Consider the following 16968-nt stretch of genomic DNA (forward strand, 5'->3'; position numbering starts at 1 on the left):
CACGATCGCTTGTTTGGGTTAAACATCTCGGCTGCAGTATTTGCAGCCCAAACACGGGATGCCGAGTGGGAGCGAGCGCTCAGACAAAGCGGGGTCTGTGTGTGCGCGGCCGGGGGAGGCGGAGGAGCCCCGGCACCGCTCCTGCCGCTGTCCCCGGGGCTGGGGACACCGGGGGGACCCTGCCCAGGGCACCCGCTCTGCCAGCCGGGACAGCGAAACATCAGCGGGGCTCTGGGCGGCTCTCCCGGAACAGGGAGAGGAGCGGCAGAGGAGGGAGGGAGCGAGGGATATGACAAGGGAGGGAGGGAGGGAGGGGGCGGGGGGGGGAGGAAGGAAAAAAATAATAATAAAACCGGGAAAAATAAAAAAAAAAAAAAACGGGAGGCGGAAAGAGGAAAAAAATATTGGAGGAAAAGGAAAAAAAAACGGTGGGGAGAAAGTAAAAAATATTGGGGAAAAAGAAGCGGGCTCCGAGGCAGAGCGCCGCGAAGCGCCCCCCGCCCCCGCTCCCGCAGACAAAGGGGCAGCGGGGCGGGCCGGGGGCGGGCCGGGGGCTGCTCCGCTGCCCGGGGCGGGGAGAAAACTCGCACCCACCGCGGCTCCCCGGCTCGGCCCCGCAGCTGGGGTCTCCCAGCGCTGCAAGTTTCCACAGGGCACCGCGGCGGAATTGCGCGGGGAGCGGCCCCGCCGTCCGTCCGTCCGTCCGTCCGCCGCTTTGTTCCCGGAGGATGCGGCGCGCCTAACCCCGGCCCAGGCGGTGGGGCCGCGGCGGGGGCAGGGGCAGCCCTCCGCCGGAAAACTCCGCGCCGCCCTCCTTCCTCCTCCTCCTCCTCCTCCTCTTCCTCCTCCTCCTGCTCGCAGCCCCGGCGCGGAGCGATGCTCTCGGGGGCGGCGATGGAGCGGGGCGGCAGCGCGGAGAGCACGGCGGCCCCTCGGGCTGCCCGCGGCCCCTGAGCGCCGGCAGGAGGAAGAGGAAGGCCGGGGCAGCGAGCAGAGCGCGGCCATGGAGGAGTGGAGGCAGTGCGGCCGCTGGCTGATCGACTGCAAAGTTTTGCCCCCGAACCACCGGGTGGTCTGGCCCTCGGCCGTGGTCTTCGACCTGGCGCAGGCGCTGCGGGACGGGGTGCTGCTGTGCCAGCTGCTCCACAACCTGTCCCCCGGCTCCATCGACCTCAAGGACATCAACTTCAGGCCGCAGATGTCCCAGGTAGGACGGGAGCGATGGATGGAGGGGTGGGGAACCCCCAGGAGCGCCTGGATGCGGCCGTGGCTCTGGCACAAGTTGGTGGGATGGGAGAATGGGATGGGGTGAGATGGACACCGCCTGTCTCCCACCCTCAGCCCCTCCCTGCCTTTATCCCCCCGGTTCTCGCCGCTCCAGCGCCGGGGGAGCCGCTCGGGAAAGGCTCCGGGGCGGGGAGAGAACACCCCGGGAAGGAGGGGAACATCCCCCTCGTGTTTACAGTCATGGCGAAACAAAAGCAAATAACAGGGCTAAGAGGAGGAGATGGGATTATTGGGGGTTTTCATGGAGGCGCTGCTTCGTCTGAGATGTGCGGGAGGAGCGGGCGCCGGGACGAAACTTTGGCTGGGAAGACTCAAAGCAAAATAAATGAATAAATTTATGAAAACACACGAACCTCCGGCGCTCTGCCAGCCTGCCCCAAAAGCGGCCGGGCAGGGAGCGAGGCCAGGGCAGTGTCCGAGCCCCGGTGCAGCATCTGCGGGCCGGGAGGTGATGGAGCCGCAGGTTGGGGACTCCAATTGCAGCCGGCTCCCCTTGCCTTGTCCTCTGGGACATCGTGGCTCTGCTACTTGGCTACTCTAAAAGGCCTCCATCCCTGGAAGTGCTTCCAGTTCCTGGTTGGTTTGGTGGAAGGACGCTTAAACAAACGGAAAAGAACAACAAAAAAAAAAGAAGTAAAATCAGCTCAGGTTGTTTTGGGTCTAAGAGCTCCGCTGGTGTTTTTGCAAGCTGAGCTGTAGGTATTTGCATGGGAATCGGGAAGTGAAATCGATTAGAATCAAACGAAATGGGGGTTTGTGTCCTGCCCGCCGGCAGCCCCTGTGTCGACAAGTTCATTTCAGAGCGTCGGTTTTTATTTTAGAACAACAGGTTCTAGTGGTGGAATCAAAAGGAAACTTTCTGCGTTTAACTCCGCTGAAGCCTTCAAGGATAAATAACCCCCACTGCCCACACGAGCTCTGTTTCTGTGCTGAGAGAGCAAATCCCTCTCCCTTTTTCCGCTGGAGTTTCCTTCCAAGGCAGTTTTTTTCCCCGGCTGTTTGTCCCCTTCACCCAGCAGGACACAACCGCGTGTGCTGGGGTGGCTGCTGTGCTTGAGGACAGCCAGGAGCTCCCAAATTTGGAGCCCCTCTTTGGGGAGCAAAGGGAGCTTTGCTGTGAGGATGTCCTTGATCCTGGCAAAGCACCGGGATGGGAATTCCCGTGGTGAAACCAGCCCAGAGTAAATAAAAACACGTCCTGATGCCCCTTTCCAGGCTGGAATAATGCTGTGAGATTTCCTCTTGGCTTTCCAGCTGTGAACTGATCAAACTGTTTTCTGCTCAGGTTGGTGTTTCCAAATACAAACTGCCTTGCAGGAGCTGTGGATGAGGAGGGCTGGAGCTTTCCTAGAATGTGCTGAGGATGGCACACTGGGATTTGGGTTTTGTTTTTTTTTTAAGTAAATTCTGTAATCCTACAGAGCTAATTTTGGTGCTGTAGTTGTCCTGTGGGCAGCTCAGAATGGGATTAAAGATGTGGCACTTGGGGATGTGGTTTAGTGGCAGATTTAGCAGTACTGGGTTATTGGTTGGACTTGATCTTAGAGGGCTTTTCCAACCTAAACTCTGGTTCTGTGGGAGCTGTGATCCAGGGAGGATGCCAGGGTGGTTTAGAGAGGAGGCTCTTGCTGTGCTTGCTGGTGTTTGCTGGTCAGAGAGGAGAGTTTACAGCCCTGCTGTCTTTAATAAAATTGCTTTCTGCTTATCCCACCTGGCTGCTTTCACAGGCTTTAGGGGATGTGTGAGGGGACTGATTGCCATGGGTTTGGTGGCACTCTCTGAAAATCAGCTCTGGGGAGAGGGGGGACCAGCAGGGAGCTGAGCCCACAGGAGCTGCAGAGCATCACCTGGTATGGGAGTGGATGCTCTGGTGAGGCTCAGCTGCTGCCTCAGCCAGGATGGGACCCAAACCACTCTGGAGCCAGCCTTCATATTTGATGTGCTCTTTTGGTCATTCCTGGGTTTGGGAATTTGGCTTCTTCCCAAATTCTGCTGTGCTGGCAGCCTGGGGAGGTGATGGGGAGGAAGGGGCTGAGCCCAACCCCAGAAGGGACAAACACCCCTGGGATGCCCCAGCCCTGCTGTGGCTCTGGGGGAGCAGTTCAGTGTCTCTAGGCCAAACTTCAGAGGAATAATGTAGGAATCCCTCCAGCCAGCTGTGATGTGCTCAGACATGGGGCAGGGATGCACGAGGAACTTCAGAGGTTGTTTTTGATGATAAATTCACATTTTGCCTGGCTGGCTGGACTGGCTAACCAGCTGTCTGCCTCACTGGAGAGCTCATGTTGTTATTAATCAGGTGAAATGCCAGGGGACAAGACACTTGTGCTAGACTTGAAACACCCAGTAACGCTCTGCCATCCACCTTTCCTGCTGAATTAAGTGGGGCTGTGCAGGTGTGTAATAAGGAACAGATTTTTGCCCAAGGTGAGCAGCATTTCAAAGGCCAGAGGTGAAATCACATCTCTGCAGAGAAACACTTTAAGATCCAGGCACTCATGTGTTATTTTTTTAATCCCTTTCCATGCTGATTTGTTTTTCCTTGCAGCTGTTGGAGGTGTGCTGCAAGGTTGGAGTGTTGGCAGCCCAGGGAGGTTGCAGGGATTGATGCTCCTGCTGTGCAGAGATGGACTGGCGTCCCTGTCCTCCTAAAAGCTCCCCCAACCTCAGAAAACCTCCCTGTGTTTGTTCAGCAGAGACACCAGACTGGCCTTGCAACAGTAGTTTAATACATGATGCTTAATTAAATAAATGAGGCAAATCACCCCATTAGGTTGGGGTCTGAATTTTGCTTTATTTTCATGTTCAGTTCCAGAGACCCAAATCTGGTGTTTGGTGGTGCCTGGGAGGATGGGATGACCCAAAGAACTTCCAGAGTGGCCAACAAAATAAACAGGAAAAACAATCTTGAATCCCAGCTCTCTTCTGAGAGCTGCTGGATGTGAGTTCTCCAGCTGCTTGATGAGCCTGGAGTAAAACTTCATTTCTGCTCATTGCTTTTGCTGCTGAGGCTTTTTCTGGAGGGCTGAGAAGTGGCATGAGGGTGATTGCCCTCGGTGTTTGTTGATCATGATGTCTGTTTCTGTGACTGGATTTCTGGGGGTGTCATTCAGGGGGATTTTCCAGCCAGCTGGGAGAGTGGGGTGCAAAGGACATTTGAATTTGCAAATGGGAGCAGAGGAGGAGCCCTCTGGTTTGCATTCCCTGAGCCATCCCCAGAACCCCACTATTCTCCCCATTCCCCTTCCTACCTCCAGTCCTCTGTCACTGTGTGCTACAGCTGCTCTTGTGAGTGAGATTGAGATCTTTAAACTTTGCATTTTCATCAATAATCAGGTTTGAATTGTAATTTTGTTAACTCTCTGGTCAAATACAAATTAAATTACTCTTCACTCATGTTTCAGCATAAAAAACATAAGTGCAATAAAACACCTGCCTGTTTGGGTGAAGTTGATATTTGGTGCTGTGAGTTTTGTGAGTTTTTTTTTTTTTTCTTTTTTTTTTGCATTTGTCTTAGATAAAATTAATCCTTCCTGACAGGGCCTTGGATGTGTTTGGAGGTTTCTGGGGAAGGCTGCTGCAGGCTGCTCCCTCTCAGGAGCAGAGACCTCGTGGGGGCTGCATCAGCTGTACCAGGCACCTTTGTAAGTGTGGGATTGATCAGGGATTATCCAGGAAAATGGGGGGGATCTGGGAGTTCCTTGCACTGTCCCTCCTCTGCTGGCTGAGCTCAGCTTTGTGGTGATGCTCTGAAGGGTATTTCTGCTCCCAGTCTCTGCAGCTGAAGGAAAATGGGTTAATTCAAGGGAGAACAACTGAGAAAGAAGCAATAACCATCCAAATCCTGCCCCACTGCTCTGTCCTGGCTGTCTGAGCACCTGCTGCAATCTCTGTGGATTAAGAGAGGTGGAAATTGGTGCCTCTCACCCCTCCTCAAAGGCTAGTCTGGACACTGCCAAAAATCTTCATTTTCCCTGCTCCAGAACCTCCTGGACTCTGGAGATGGAGCAGCCACAGAGTGAACGTGTTGCTGCATGCACAGACTTGCAGTTAGCAGTAATGGCCAGCTCATTAAGGATTCTTATTTTGAAGCATATTGACATCTCTCCAGAGGGAATCCACCCCGCCCTGCAGCGCCTGGAGGTTTGATTTGGGCCCTGGAGGCTGATGAGAGGCAGCAAATGGAATTGGAGTGATGGCTGGGCTGCCCACTGCTCTGCTCTGCTCTTATTAAGGAGCCAGGCAGACAAGTGAACCTGACTGCCAGGATTGATGGCTGCGATGCCCCACACCTGACTGAGCTGTCACATGGCTCCATCCTGTTGTTTTTTCTTCATTTGCCATCCAAATCCTGTTTATTGATGATGTAGGTGCTGCTTTGCTGTGACAACTGGGAGCAGCTGGCTTGGAGCCTTCCCCAGGTACAGGGGAGATGGAGGCAGGCCTAGACAATTTGGTGCAGGTAATTATTCACAAGGCTTTGGGGTTTTTAACATGCCACTTGAAGGCTTTATAGCTGCAGTGCTTGTAATTACTTCCATATGTCATGATATATGTTAGAAATAATTCAGTATTATCAGAGCTGCCTAGCTGGGTGGGTTTTTTGAACAAGGTCTGTGTAGCCACTCTGATTTGCCCTGCTCAGGTCCTCTGGCTTTTTATTTACTCTGTGCTTTTTGAAACTGAGTTCTGTTCCAAAAAGGCTGTAAAAAATGGCCTTGTTACATATCCCTGTTTACTGTGTCTCACTGACTTCCCGTTTGGATGTGCTGAGCCTCTCAAAGGGAAGAAAGGTGCTCTGTGTGTCCTGCCAGGCTCATGAGCTCCCTGCAAAACAGGAGCTGCTCCCACTCTTCCTGCCCAGCCCCGCTCTGCTCGCCAAGCAGAGCCCTAAAAACTCGTGTCAGCAGAGGTGGGACCCTCTCTGTGGCTGCCTGAGCTTGAAGGATCCAACTGAACCTGCAGCTGAAGGCTCATAAATATTCTGCTGGGCCAGGAGAAGCTGAAGAGTGTTGGATGGATGCTGTGGGCTGTGCCAAGCAGCCTGAAAAGCAGTGAAAACTTTTTTTCATTCTTCCCCATGCTGTGGAATGACTGATGAGAGCTAAATACCTGCATTAAACACCTACCAGCAACATGAATGAATAGATGCCTTTAAAAACACAAAGCCAAAAAAAAAATATATAAAGAAATAAATAAAAAGAAATTTGGTCATTTTTCAAGCTGGGACTGGGCTTGGAAGCTGCCTGCTCTCCCAGCAGCCTGTTGATGAGCTGGAAGAAATGCCTGGCTGGTCCATCCTGCCCGGTGGTGATCGGGGTGCTGTGCCAGGAGCAGGGGGTGCCTCGGGGCTGAGTCCCTCCAGACAGGAACAGGAGGATTTTTGGATTTTTGGCAGTGGCACTGCTCAGCTGCTGTGTCTGGGTCTGAGCAGGGCTCTTGGGTGAGGAATTAGGGAAATTAGGGAATTTGGGGTGGATTGTGTGGGAGGGCTGAGCATCCCCAGCTCAGCCTGGTGGGATGGGACCCACCACCCCAACCTGTGGGAGCCCCAGATCCTTTTCCTTCAGCTCATCTGGAGCCAGAAGGGACCTGATTTTTGGCAGGGACAGAAGTGTTGCTTCAGACTGACCTGAGGGCAAATTTTTGATCAGTTTCTTTGTTGTTTCTTAAAGAGACAAAACCTTTTCCCAGCACTGGAGCTGTTTCCCTTCTCCACTTGACTCCCTCAAGCTGTGATGAGAAATGGATCAGATGTGCTCATCACAAAAATCCCAAGCTGGGGCTTTTTGGGCCAGAGCTGTGCTGGGAGGATCAGGGTCCCATTGATTTAGGGTGCAGTGTGAATGGGTGGGTGCAGGGCTCTGGGGTGCCCGTTTTGGGTTGGAGAGGATTGATTTGGGGGTGGTGGAGGCTGGGAAATGCAGCAAAGCTGGGAAATGCAGTGAGCTTGGCCACACCTCTGGGAACTGAAGACTCTCTCTGCTTTGATTTTTAAAGCATGGATCCACCTTCTTTGAGCTGTGCAGCACTTTTAAAATAAATTTTTACTTCCTCTCGCCACTCTCAGCATCAGTTTGCTCCTTTGGACTCCTGGTGATCTTAAAACAATCTTGTGGCTGCTCCTCCAGAGCAGCTTCTCAGAGCTCTGCTCCCTCCCCAGGGTGTGCTCTGTGCCCAGCAGGGTCACCCTGTCCTGTCAATGTCCATCTGTCTGCCCAGCTGGCCCTGCAGCATCCTCACACCCCTGGGACTCCTGGCCCTGCAGTGTCACCCCCAGCTCTCTCGGGTCAGGATGAGCTCCAGGGATGGAATTTGGGCTCAGGTCACCCCTGTGTCCCCCAGGTTCACCTGCTGGTTCTAAAAGTGTCCTGCTGATTGTAAATCTCAATGCCCCTTTCACAGGAGGGGAAGGACCTTCCTTCTCAGGGTAATTCCACCACAGGCTGCCTTTGACAACTTCAAGCTCAGCATTGATGAAATTACTTTTGTATCTCCCTGTCAAAAAAAGCACCTGGAGAAAAGTCTGTTTCTAATAAAAGTGACTTTTCCTCCCTGCTTTGTGTTTTCTTTGGTTGTAGCTCAGGGCTGCAACTCTGGTGCATCCATTCTCTGCCCTCCAGCCCCTGGAGCCTCGCAGATGTCCAGGGATGGACAGGAGGGCTGGGTTCTCCTTCCTGCTTGCTGCAGGTTGTGAGCAGAGCACAGAATTTTGTTTATAACCAACCTGTGCTGCTCTCCAGGTGTCTCAGACCTGGGGTTTGTGACTTTGCAGCTGCTGAGCCCTATGAAGTGATTTTTCCCTGCACATTTAGTGCTTCTGGGAGTGTTTGTCTGGGATCCTGGACTAGCCCAGCCCTGGACTCTAATCTGTGTTAAGGTTTAGCTTAAGATGCCCTAACCTGAAAGGCTTTTTTAGGGTTTCTGTCTGTGATGGGTGTTTGGACTGAGTGCCCTCCTCCTGTCTCAGAGGGTGTTTGTGCTCTACCCAAAGCCACAAGGGCTCCACTGTAGAAGTGACTGTAAAAACAACAGGTGCAGATGAATCAGTTTGCTGCTCTGAAACAAGATCACTTTTCCTCAGGAAGGTTGCTGCAGAGCAGGAGTTTGGCCATCAGCTCTCCCAGCCTTGGCTCACAAGTCCTGCACAGCAAATTTCTGGGCACCTGTTTGGATCTTTTTGGATCCCTTTTGTGGAGTCCCCAGGCTGGCAGAGCTGCCAGCCCTTCCTGGCCCAGGACAAAGGATGTGCCTGCCCCTTGTCCCTGCTCTGAGCAGGGAATGTGGAATCTGTTCCTGTTTTGTAATCCCTGTCTGGACAGCCGGGATTCAGCTGGAGGATCCTCCTCTGCCTCCTTGGAAAGCCACCAGCCTGACTCACATCCTGACTAGTTCCTCCTGGATCCCGTCAACTCCGCACTCAGCGGCCTCGGTGGCATTGCCCGTGGTACAGAGCCACCAATAAATCAGATTTTATTCACTGTGCTGCCTCTGGGCTTCTCAGGATTGGATTTTCCAGGTTTGCTGGGTGTTGGAAGCATCCCCCATGTCCCACAGTGTCCTCTCCCAGCCCGTGCTCCGGGTGCTGGAGCTGCTTTGGCACAGGGAGATGCTGCCAGCTGCCTTTGGGTGTGCTGGGATGAGTGGGGATGTTGGGAGGTGTTTGTGCCTCTCTGGGCTGTCCTTGGTGCTCCACCAGGGACCACGAGCCTGTGCCTGCCCCACTGGGCCTTGCTTTGCCCCCAAAACCACCTGGATTTGGTAAATGAGGAGAGGGGGGAGGTTAAAAGGTTCCCACAGAGGAAATTTGCTCTTTCTCTTCCAGCATTTGCCTTAACGCTGATGGAGGGGGGAGTAAATTGGCTCTTTTGTAGCATTCATATCTTTTGTTGTGTTTTATAGTGGTTTACAGCTAAATGGAACATCTGGTATTTGAAGGGGGCCGAGGAGGGAACAGAGGAGGGAACAGAGGAGGTTTGTGGTGGGGAAGGGGAGGAGTGGGAGGAGTGATTTGTGTTCAGCACCACAAACACTGAATTATCTGTGAAATCCACGGAACCCGGGGGCACTCAGCGCCTGGAAAACAAATGTCCAGCGAGGCTGGGAGCAGGGCACTCCCTGTGCCCCATGGAAAAGCTGTGGCAGCTCCTGCATCCCTGCAGCAAAACCCCACGGCAGGACCTGGCACCACAGGGAGATGTTTTCCCTGCTTTTGCTTCCCAGGATGAGCTGTTTGGCTCCTTTGGGTTTCTCAGAACTTGGAATGCTCACGGAGCACTCAGGTTCGTGCAGGAATCAGGTTTTTCCTAAAGAAGAGCCTTGCCCCTGAGAGGTTGGGCTTTGTGGCAGAAGCAATGAGAATGTGAGAGATGTCTGTGATAATATAAATGTAAATGTAAATATAAATATAAATATAAATATAAAATAAATATAAATATAAATATAAAATAAATATAAATATAAATATAAATATAAATATAAATACAATTATAAATATAAATACAAATACAAATATAAATATAAATATATATTATAAATATTATAAATATTATAAATATTATAAATATAAATGTAAATGTAAGTATAAATGTAAATATAAATATACATATGCATATAAATGTAAATATACATATAAATGTAAGTATAAATGTAAATATAAATACAAATACAAATATATATGTTTTATATATAAAATACAGGGTAGAGATAGATGTGTAAAATATAGAAGTATAAAATGTAAATAAAATTGTATTTCTTTAAGAGCTGGAGTGTGTTAAAGCCTGGAAATCCCAGGCTGAGTGGCATGGCCCCCGGACAGGAAATGTGCACAGCGTTGGAACAGGCTTGTGTGCACATCGAGACCCTTTGTGTTTATGGGAAGCACTTTCTCATGTGAGTGATCTTCCAAGAAAATCACTGGTGAGCCTTGGAGAGGGGAGGAGACACAATAAGAAAAAAAAAAAAAAGAAAAAAAAGGAGACATTTCCTCCCATAGCTGTGGGAGAATTGTGGCTTTAAACAGAAAATAAACCAGAAAATTTCCTAATAAACCCAGCAGAAGAGTTTACGATTTTTATTTTTTTTTTCCCCTTTTATAGATCAACTTCTATATCTTTATTTTCCTGCTGCTGCTGCAGGGTGTGGGGCTGTTTCAGTGTGGCTCTGGGCTCAGCCACTGGCCCTGGGTGGCTGAAGTGGCCCTGGGGCTCCCTTTGGTGGCCCTCTGGCAGAGGATGCTCCATCTGCAGGGTGGAAATGGCTTTGTTCTGGTGTTCTGCTGGCTGGGCAGAGCCCAGCTGATGGCAGAGCTCAGGATTTTGGGGACAGGGCGTTATTGTGGTGCTGTGGCAGCTTCCAGCTCTGGGGTGATGCTTTCAGGACCGGCTGGGTGGCTGCTCCTGGGGAGATAAGGGTGTCCCGTAGAAATATTTGAAGTTTTCAAGCTGCAAAATGGACCTGAAAACTTTGTATTGTAAACGGGTTGGGGGCATGGAGCCAGCCCAGCAGAACCATCCCAGGAGGAGGGCTGGGGGTGTGGGGCTGCCTCCAAAAAGGTGAATTTTTCAGGGTGAAGCTGCAGGACATGAAAGGTGAGGTTTGCTGAGCTGTCCAGACTGGTCTGTGCTGGGAGTGGATGTCCCTGCCCCTCCTGTGCATCCCTTCCTGGGATGCACTGAGCATCTCCCAGCTCTTGTTTGTGGAACCCTCTGGGGTTTAGGAGTGGGCATTGCTTGAGCACAAATATTTCTACAGAAAAGTGGAGTTTTTGAAGGGCTTACTGAAATAATTAAAATCTTTACCTGGGATCCTGGCAGATGTGAATCATCCCTGAGTGGGTTTCCAGGTCACAGGGCAGGCTCCTGTGTGGCATCACAGATTTGTCACCTCGCTTTAACCCTTCCTCACCCATCAGTTCTGGGTTCTCCAGGGATCAGGATGTTCACACTGATGGAGAGAGGACGCTTCCAAGGCCTTTAATTGCTTTAATTGCTGCTACTCCCTGCAGCTTTGGCCACTTGGAGAGTGATGCAATCAGTGTCTTGCTGGTGAGAACTTCACCTGAGATGCAGAAAACGTGGTCAGATCCCCTGAGCAGCCAAACCTGTTCCTTGGGTGAGAGGGTGAGAGGCCAGACAAACCTTTTGCTTCTCCCTGGCTGCATTTTCCACCCTCAGCGTGTTCAGGTGCACGTCACCAAGCTCTCCCCACCAGGACAACACCTAACTACTTTTATTTTCTTCGAGGTGACACAGGTTAGAAGTCAATTTTCCTGCTATTGGCAGCTGGGTTATCTCGGGAAGGGTAATGAGGAGGCTTTAATGAAGCTACAGTATCTGCTTGAGAGTGGGGTTTTAGCCAGGTTGTTGCAAGAAGCATTTCTAATTAGGAGAGATTTAATTCCAGATTTTTGTCATCCCCCCCCCCCCCCCCCTTCCCTCTTAATTATATTTGCTAACGTGTTTAACAGCTTTCCCTTCAGAAAAGAACAATTTATTCAAAGGTCATAAATAGATTCTGGCATTAATTACTCCAGGAGCCACACTAGGCTGCTCTGGAGAAAGCAGCTCCGTGGGGAATGCTAAACCTTTCACAGTTGGATTTATCTGGGGTTGAAATGACTTTGTTTGCACATACCCCCCATCAAAGACACCTCCAAAAAAAAAACCCCAAATAACTGATTGTATCCACATTCCTGCCCAGCTGAAAACCCACGGGGGGATCTTGTAGCTAATTTCCCTGAGATTTTGGAACAAGAAAATCACAGCATCCCCCTTGATGTCTTTCAATTTGTTTTGTAATTTGTATTTGGGGCTGTTTTTTGTCGATTGGTTTGGGATCCCATCGTTGCTGTGGATGCTGGGCTGCAGCAGGGAGAGCAAAGCCTGGCTGGGAGCAGTGCAGAAGGACAGGGCTGAGCTGTTCCCTCCTCATCACCCCCTCCCAAGCTCAGCCCAGCCTAGGTTAATAGTTTTTGTAACCTCCAGATTTTGGAGTGGCTGCAACATCTGTTCCAAGTGATAATAATGCAGTGCTGAGGGGGAATTAGCATACAGCTGCCGGGGTGGGGGAGAGCCTCTATAGAAAAATAAATGAATTTATTGATGGAAGATGAAGCCTCATTGCGTTTTCATAGTTCCTGGTAATTTTGGCAGTGTGGGCAAAATCTGTTCCTTTGCAGTGGGAAAAGGGCTGGGCTGTGGGACTGTGATGTGATTTGAGGCTCGAGTATCCTTTGTTTTGTCATTTCACCCAAAGCCAAGAGTAGTTTTTGCTGGCTTCAGGTTCTTTCTGAAGGCTCAGTCTGCCAGATGAGCCCTGTTGCCTGGGTTGGGTGGGTGATGTGAATATTTAATATCTCTGGGAATAACTCTGCTGTCTCGGTGACCTGATCCAGTGGGTGGCATCCCTGCACGTTGTGCTCATCAAAGTCTCTTTTTCTTGCCCTTTGGCTCTTACTGTGGTCACCAGGAGCTGCAGGTTGGTGTTGGCACTTCCATGATGTGCTGCTCCCTGTGCTGGTCCCTCTCCATCCTTCATCCTTCATCCTTCATCCTTCATCAGCCTCAGGGATCAGGATCCTGGGCAGGTGTCTGACCCACAGCTCTGCATCACCAGCACTGAGCTTCAATATTTCTGTGCCTCTTCCTCCCCTGGTGTTTTTCCTGGACTCCTGTGATGTGACAGGTTAATTTTCCCTTGAGGGAAGGCAGACAAACAGGCTCTGCTTTCCTTGCTTTGGGGAAGTGCAGAAGAACGTGATTGAAGTGTTCTCTGAAGCCCAGCAGACTTGAAAGCAAATTTAAAATGCCCAGGTTTTAAAATTTACAGACCCAGAATAATGACTGGTGAGATTCTGGATTCCCCTCCTTGTAAAATAATAAAAAAATCAAACTGAAGCCAACCCACATTCAGCTTTGGGCAAGAACTGAGTGCACAGAATTACCTGTTTTATGTGGGGACAAAAACGATCTTAAACACCTGATTTGTCTGGATGTGAATGAAAGGAGTGAGAGTAAAACTTCAAGGGGTGGAAAGCAGCCTCATAAATGGAGAGGGGCAGAGAGAAACTTGCCAAAGATGGGGAGGTGTGTGTGCATGGATGTTGAACCCCCTGAGCCGGGGCAGAGGGAAGGAAAACCCCCTGCAGCCACCAGGATTTGCAGGGTCTCTTCACAGGAAAATCTGAGTTTCTCTGAGCGGACATAGAACTGCTCAAATCTTGTTTTGTTTTGTTTTTTTTTTCCCCTCTCTGATTTAGAGTATTTTTTTGAGAGACAGCTCTTCTAATAGCAGTGTCAGGGTGTGAGGATCCCGTGTGACACAGCCAGGAGTGTTGTGGATCCACGGAAACCCGTTATTCAGCCGAGCAGAGCTGTCATCACCTGCCTCTGGTGCTGCTCAGGCAGGAGGAGCTGCTCCCACAGAGCACACAAAAAGAGATATTTAACTTGTCTGTGCTTGAGGTGCCTTAATAACTGCTTGGGTTTGTCCTTGGCACGTCAGCAGCCAGGCTTTGAGCGCTGAAGGATCAATGTGGAGCTGCTTCTCCCTCCACCCACCGAGGGTTTTACTCAAAAATTGGACAAAAATCCTCCTGGTGCTGGCTGTTCATCCCACCCGCAGCTGGCTCAGGTCTTTGGTCTCTTCAGGTCTCTGGACATTTCCAGTGTCTGTTCAAATGAAATGGATCTTCAGCCTCTGCTCTCCTCAGCTCTGACATCCTCCTGCTCCCTGGAATCCCAGGATTGGGGCTGATGGAGGTCAGGGTGCTGTCCCTGGGTGTATTCCTGCTGTCTTTGGGGAAAAAAAACACAAACTTCTGCAGAACTTTTCTGGGGGAAAATTAAAACCCAAGCAACTGTTAGATTTTTACAGTTCTGTGAGTTTAAGGCAATGGTGAAAAGCCAGCTGTGGGGAGGGTGCTGTGGGCTGCTTCCACACCCTGCTTCTGTAGGAATCTCCCTTAGCAGTGCATGTGAATGCTCTAAAAAGCCACTTACACGTTACTATTTGCATTGCTTTGGGTTATTTGCATTACTTTTTGGATGATTTCTGCATTACTCATGGATTCCCCAGTCCAAGCTCCATTTGGTACAAGGCCCTTTGCAAACAGAGGCCTGGATGTGGGCAAAGGTTATCCAGATAATCTGGGAATGCAGAGCACCTAGATCTCATTCTGCCTGAGGACAACCATTGGGCAGAGTGATTTGTTGTCCCTCTGCCTTCCTGGGGCTTGGGGAATGACAACTGGGCTGGATTTTGTAATCAAACATTTGTTTTTGTCAAAAAGGACTCAGCTGCTGGGTTACTGCTGGGTTATATCAGTGCCTGTGTGTGTGGGGCTGCGTGAAGGGGACAGAAGTGTGAATTCTTCCTCTCCTCATCCTCATCCTCCTCCTGGGATGGTGCTGAGTCCCAGGCTCAGGACATGGATCCTTTTCCAGCTCCAGGAAGCTTGGGAGAGCCGTGGGACTGCCGTGTCCTCTGCAGCGTTCTGTGGATGCTGTCCCTTCCCCAGGCTCCCCCGTGGGCACTCCCAAACTTCACGGCCTGAAGAGAGGTTGGGGAGGAGGTTCTGGCTGCTGGAAGGGAGCTGAGCTGGATTCCCCAGTCCTCCCAAGGGTTTGGGAGCAGATTTGTGGCTGCTTGGGGGGGTCACACTGAGCTGGTGTGGGACCTTGCAGCTCCTGGTGGAGGAGATGGGCTGGGTGAGGAATGAAGGGGTCCAGGGTAAAGCCTTGCAGCAGGTGCTGTGTGTCTGTCCCTCCTGCCTGAGCCACAGGACCCCTCCTGCTTTCCTGGGAGCTGGGGCTGAATGGGAGTGGTGCTGCTCTCGGGCTGTGGGATCTGCCTGGCGTGGGCTGGGGAGGTGGGGAAGGAGGATTCCATCCTGGTGATTGTGTAACTGTGGAGTTCCTCCCTGAGGATTCAGAGCTGTGGTTGACCAGAGTCTGGCTGGGCACGGAGCAGCTGGGAGCTGGAGGAGGGACAAAAGTTCAAAAGTTGAGTGTCTGAGTGAGAGCAGCAGCTCGATACCAGGGAAGAGCTGACATGGCTGGAAACCAAAACTGGGGATGCATTTCAGATTGTTGCATCACTTTTACTGGATGCTACTTGGATTATCCAGTGCAATGTGAAGAAAGTTTCCTGGGATGGAAGGAGATATTTGGGAGTGCAGGAGGACTAAAACCTCCATTAAATCCCCTTGGCCACCCCTGCCAAGCTGGGGAATGATGGATCAGAGGTGTGAGCACATCCTGGGGTGTGCAGGGCCAGGCTCACAGAGGGGTCAGGCTGTGCCCAGAGAACACACTCTGATTTGGGATCTGGGAAGAGCTACCAGGGGCTGGCCTGAGCTGCTCTACCTGTGCCTTCAGGTTCCAAAGGCGGAGGTGGAAAGGTTTTCCATGTTCCTGGAAGGTTCCAACAACCAAAGGGAAATGAGCAGTGCGTGGCTCCCACGCCTCTCCTGGGCTGGGACCCCTTTGCCAGAGCTCCATCACAGAGATGTTGGTCCCTGCTCAGGCCCTGGCCAGGGAATGCTGTTCCTGGTGGAGTGTGCTCCAGGAAAAGCCTCTGTCTGCCCCATGAGTGTAAGCAGAAGTGACGGCTCACGATGACTTTACATGACATGTTATTTTTGCTCCCCTCCCTGAGGCACACAGCAGCTGGAGAGCCTTTCCCCCACGGAGCTGGAGGCAGCACTGCTTTGAATAAGAGCTTTTTGCATTGCAAGCTACACCTTAGGAGAGATATTTTATTTCCCTGGCTGTTTATAGCCCTGTAAAATACTGTGGAGCCTTCATTTTCCCTCTTTGCGTGGTCTCCATTGCATTATGCAGAGGAACAATTTATTCCTAACAGCTCAGCCTAATGTATGCCACAGCCATTTCCACAGGAGCCAGACCTGCCTTAATGTTTGCTGGATGGCTTTTTAAATGCATCGTGCTGGCTTCCTAAGCCAGGCTTTTTAATAACTCCTGCTCAGAGCTGAGTGTACATAAGTCTGACAAAAACCTTCGTGCTTGTTCTCACACCTCAATTCTGTGCTTTAAAAATCCCTCCCTGAGTTCTAGGCTGTGTGTGTGTGTTGGTGGAGGCAGTTGCTAAGAGAATGGATTATTAAAAGCAGAAGGAAGTCATACTCGCAGCTGTACTAAAAATTAACTTCAGTTGGGTGGTACTTAGGAAATTAAAGCAGGGATGGTGGCAAAAAAAAAAAAAAAGGGGAAATGAAGAGTCTGTGTTTGACTGGGTGTTGATACTGTCTTAACTGTGTCAATAAAGTCACTTTAATTCGTGGGTCAGTGAGCTTTTTTAGGGCTGCTGCCTGGTTAGACTTATTGATCCTCTCCCATTAAGCTCCAAATATTGTCCTTTCCTGTCCAGACAGATCTCAGCCCACTCCAGCAGAGTGGGTGGCTTTGGAAGGAGATGGAGTGGAGCAGCTGAGAAGGAATCAGATGCTGCTGCCAGTTCCCCTCTTCACCCTTCTGGCTGAAATACAGCATTAATAGTCCAGCCCAACACCTCCCTGGGGCCTTATCCTCATCTTCAAATTGTACCAAATTAATTAGCCCAGCACAGCAAAAGCAACCCAACCTTCCCTAACGCTCTGCAAATGCAATTACCCTGGTACCAGGGTTTATTTGAGATATTCCAATTAACAGTCAGCTTTGC

At 50.8% G+C, this 16968-nt stretch overlaps 1 protein-coding gene across 1 annotated transcript in view; it reads left to right on the plus strand.

Moving 5' to 3' along the window:
- The first annotated feature begins 544 nt into the window (after positions 1-544).
- VAV2 (vav guanine nucleotide exchange factor 2) overlaps positions 545-16968 on the plus strand; it is a 122374-nt gene continuing 105950 nt past the window's right edge. Inside the window, exon 1 of the mRNA XM_058853623.1 lies at positions 545-1207. Coding sequence (XP_058709606.1) covers positions 1004-1207 — 204 coding nt within the window. The 5' untranslated portion in view covers positions 545-1003. The remainder of the gene's footprint in view (positions 1208-16968) is intronic.

The sequence above is a fragment of the Poecile atricapillus genome, chromosome 20 (assembly GCF_030490865.1).
Source record: "Poecile atricapillus isolate bPoeAtr1 chromosome 20, bPoeAtr1.hap1, whole genome shotgun sequence".
Taxonomy (NCBI): domain Eukaryota; kingdom Metazoa; phylum Chordata; class Aves; order Passeriformes; family Paridae; genus Poecile; species Poecile atricapillus.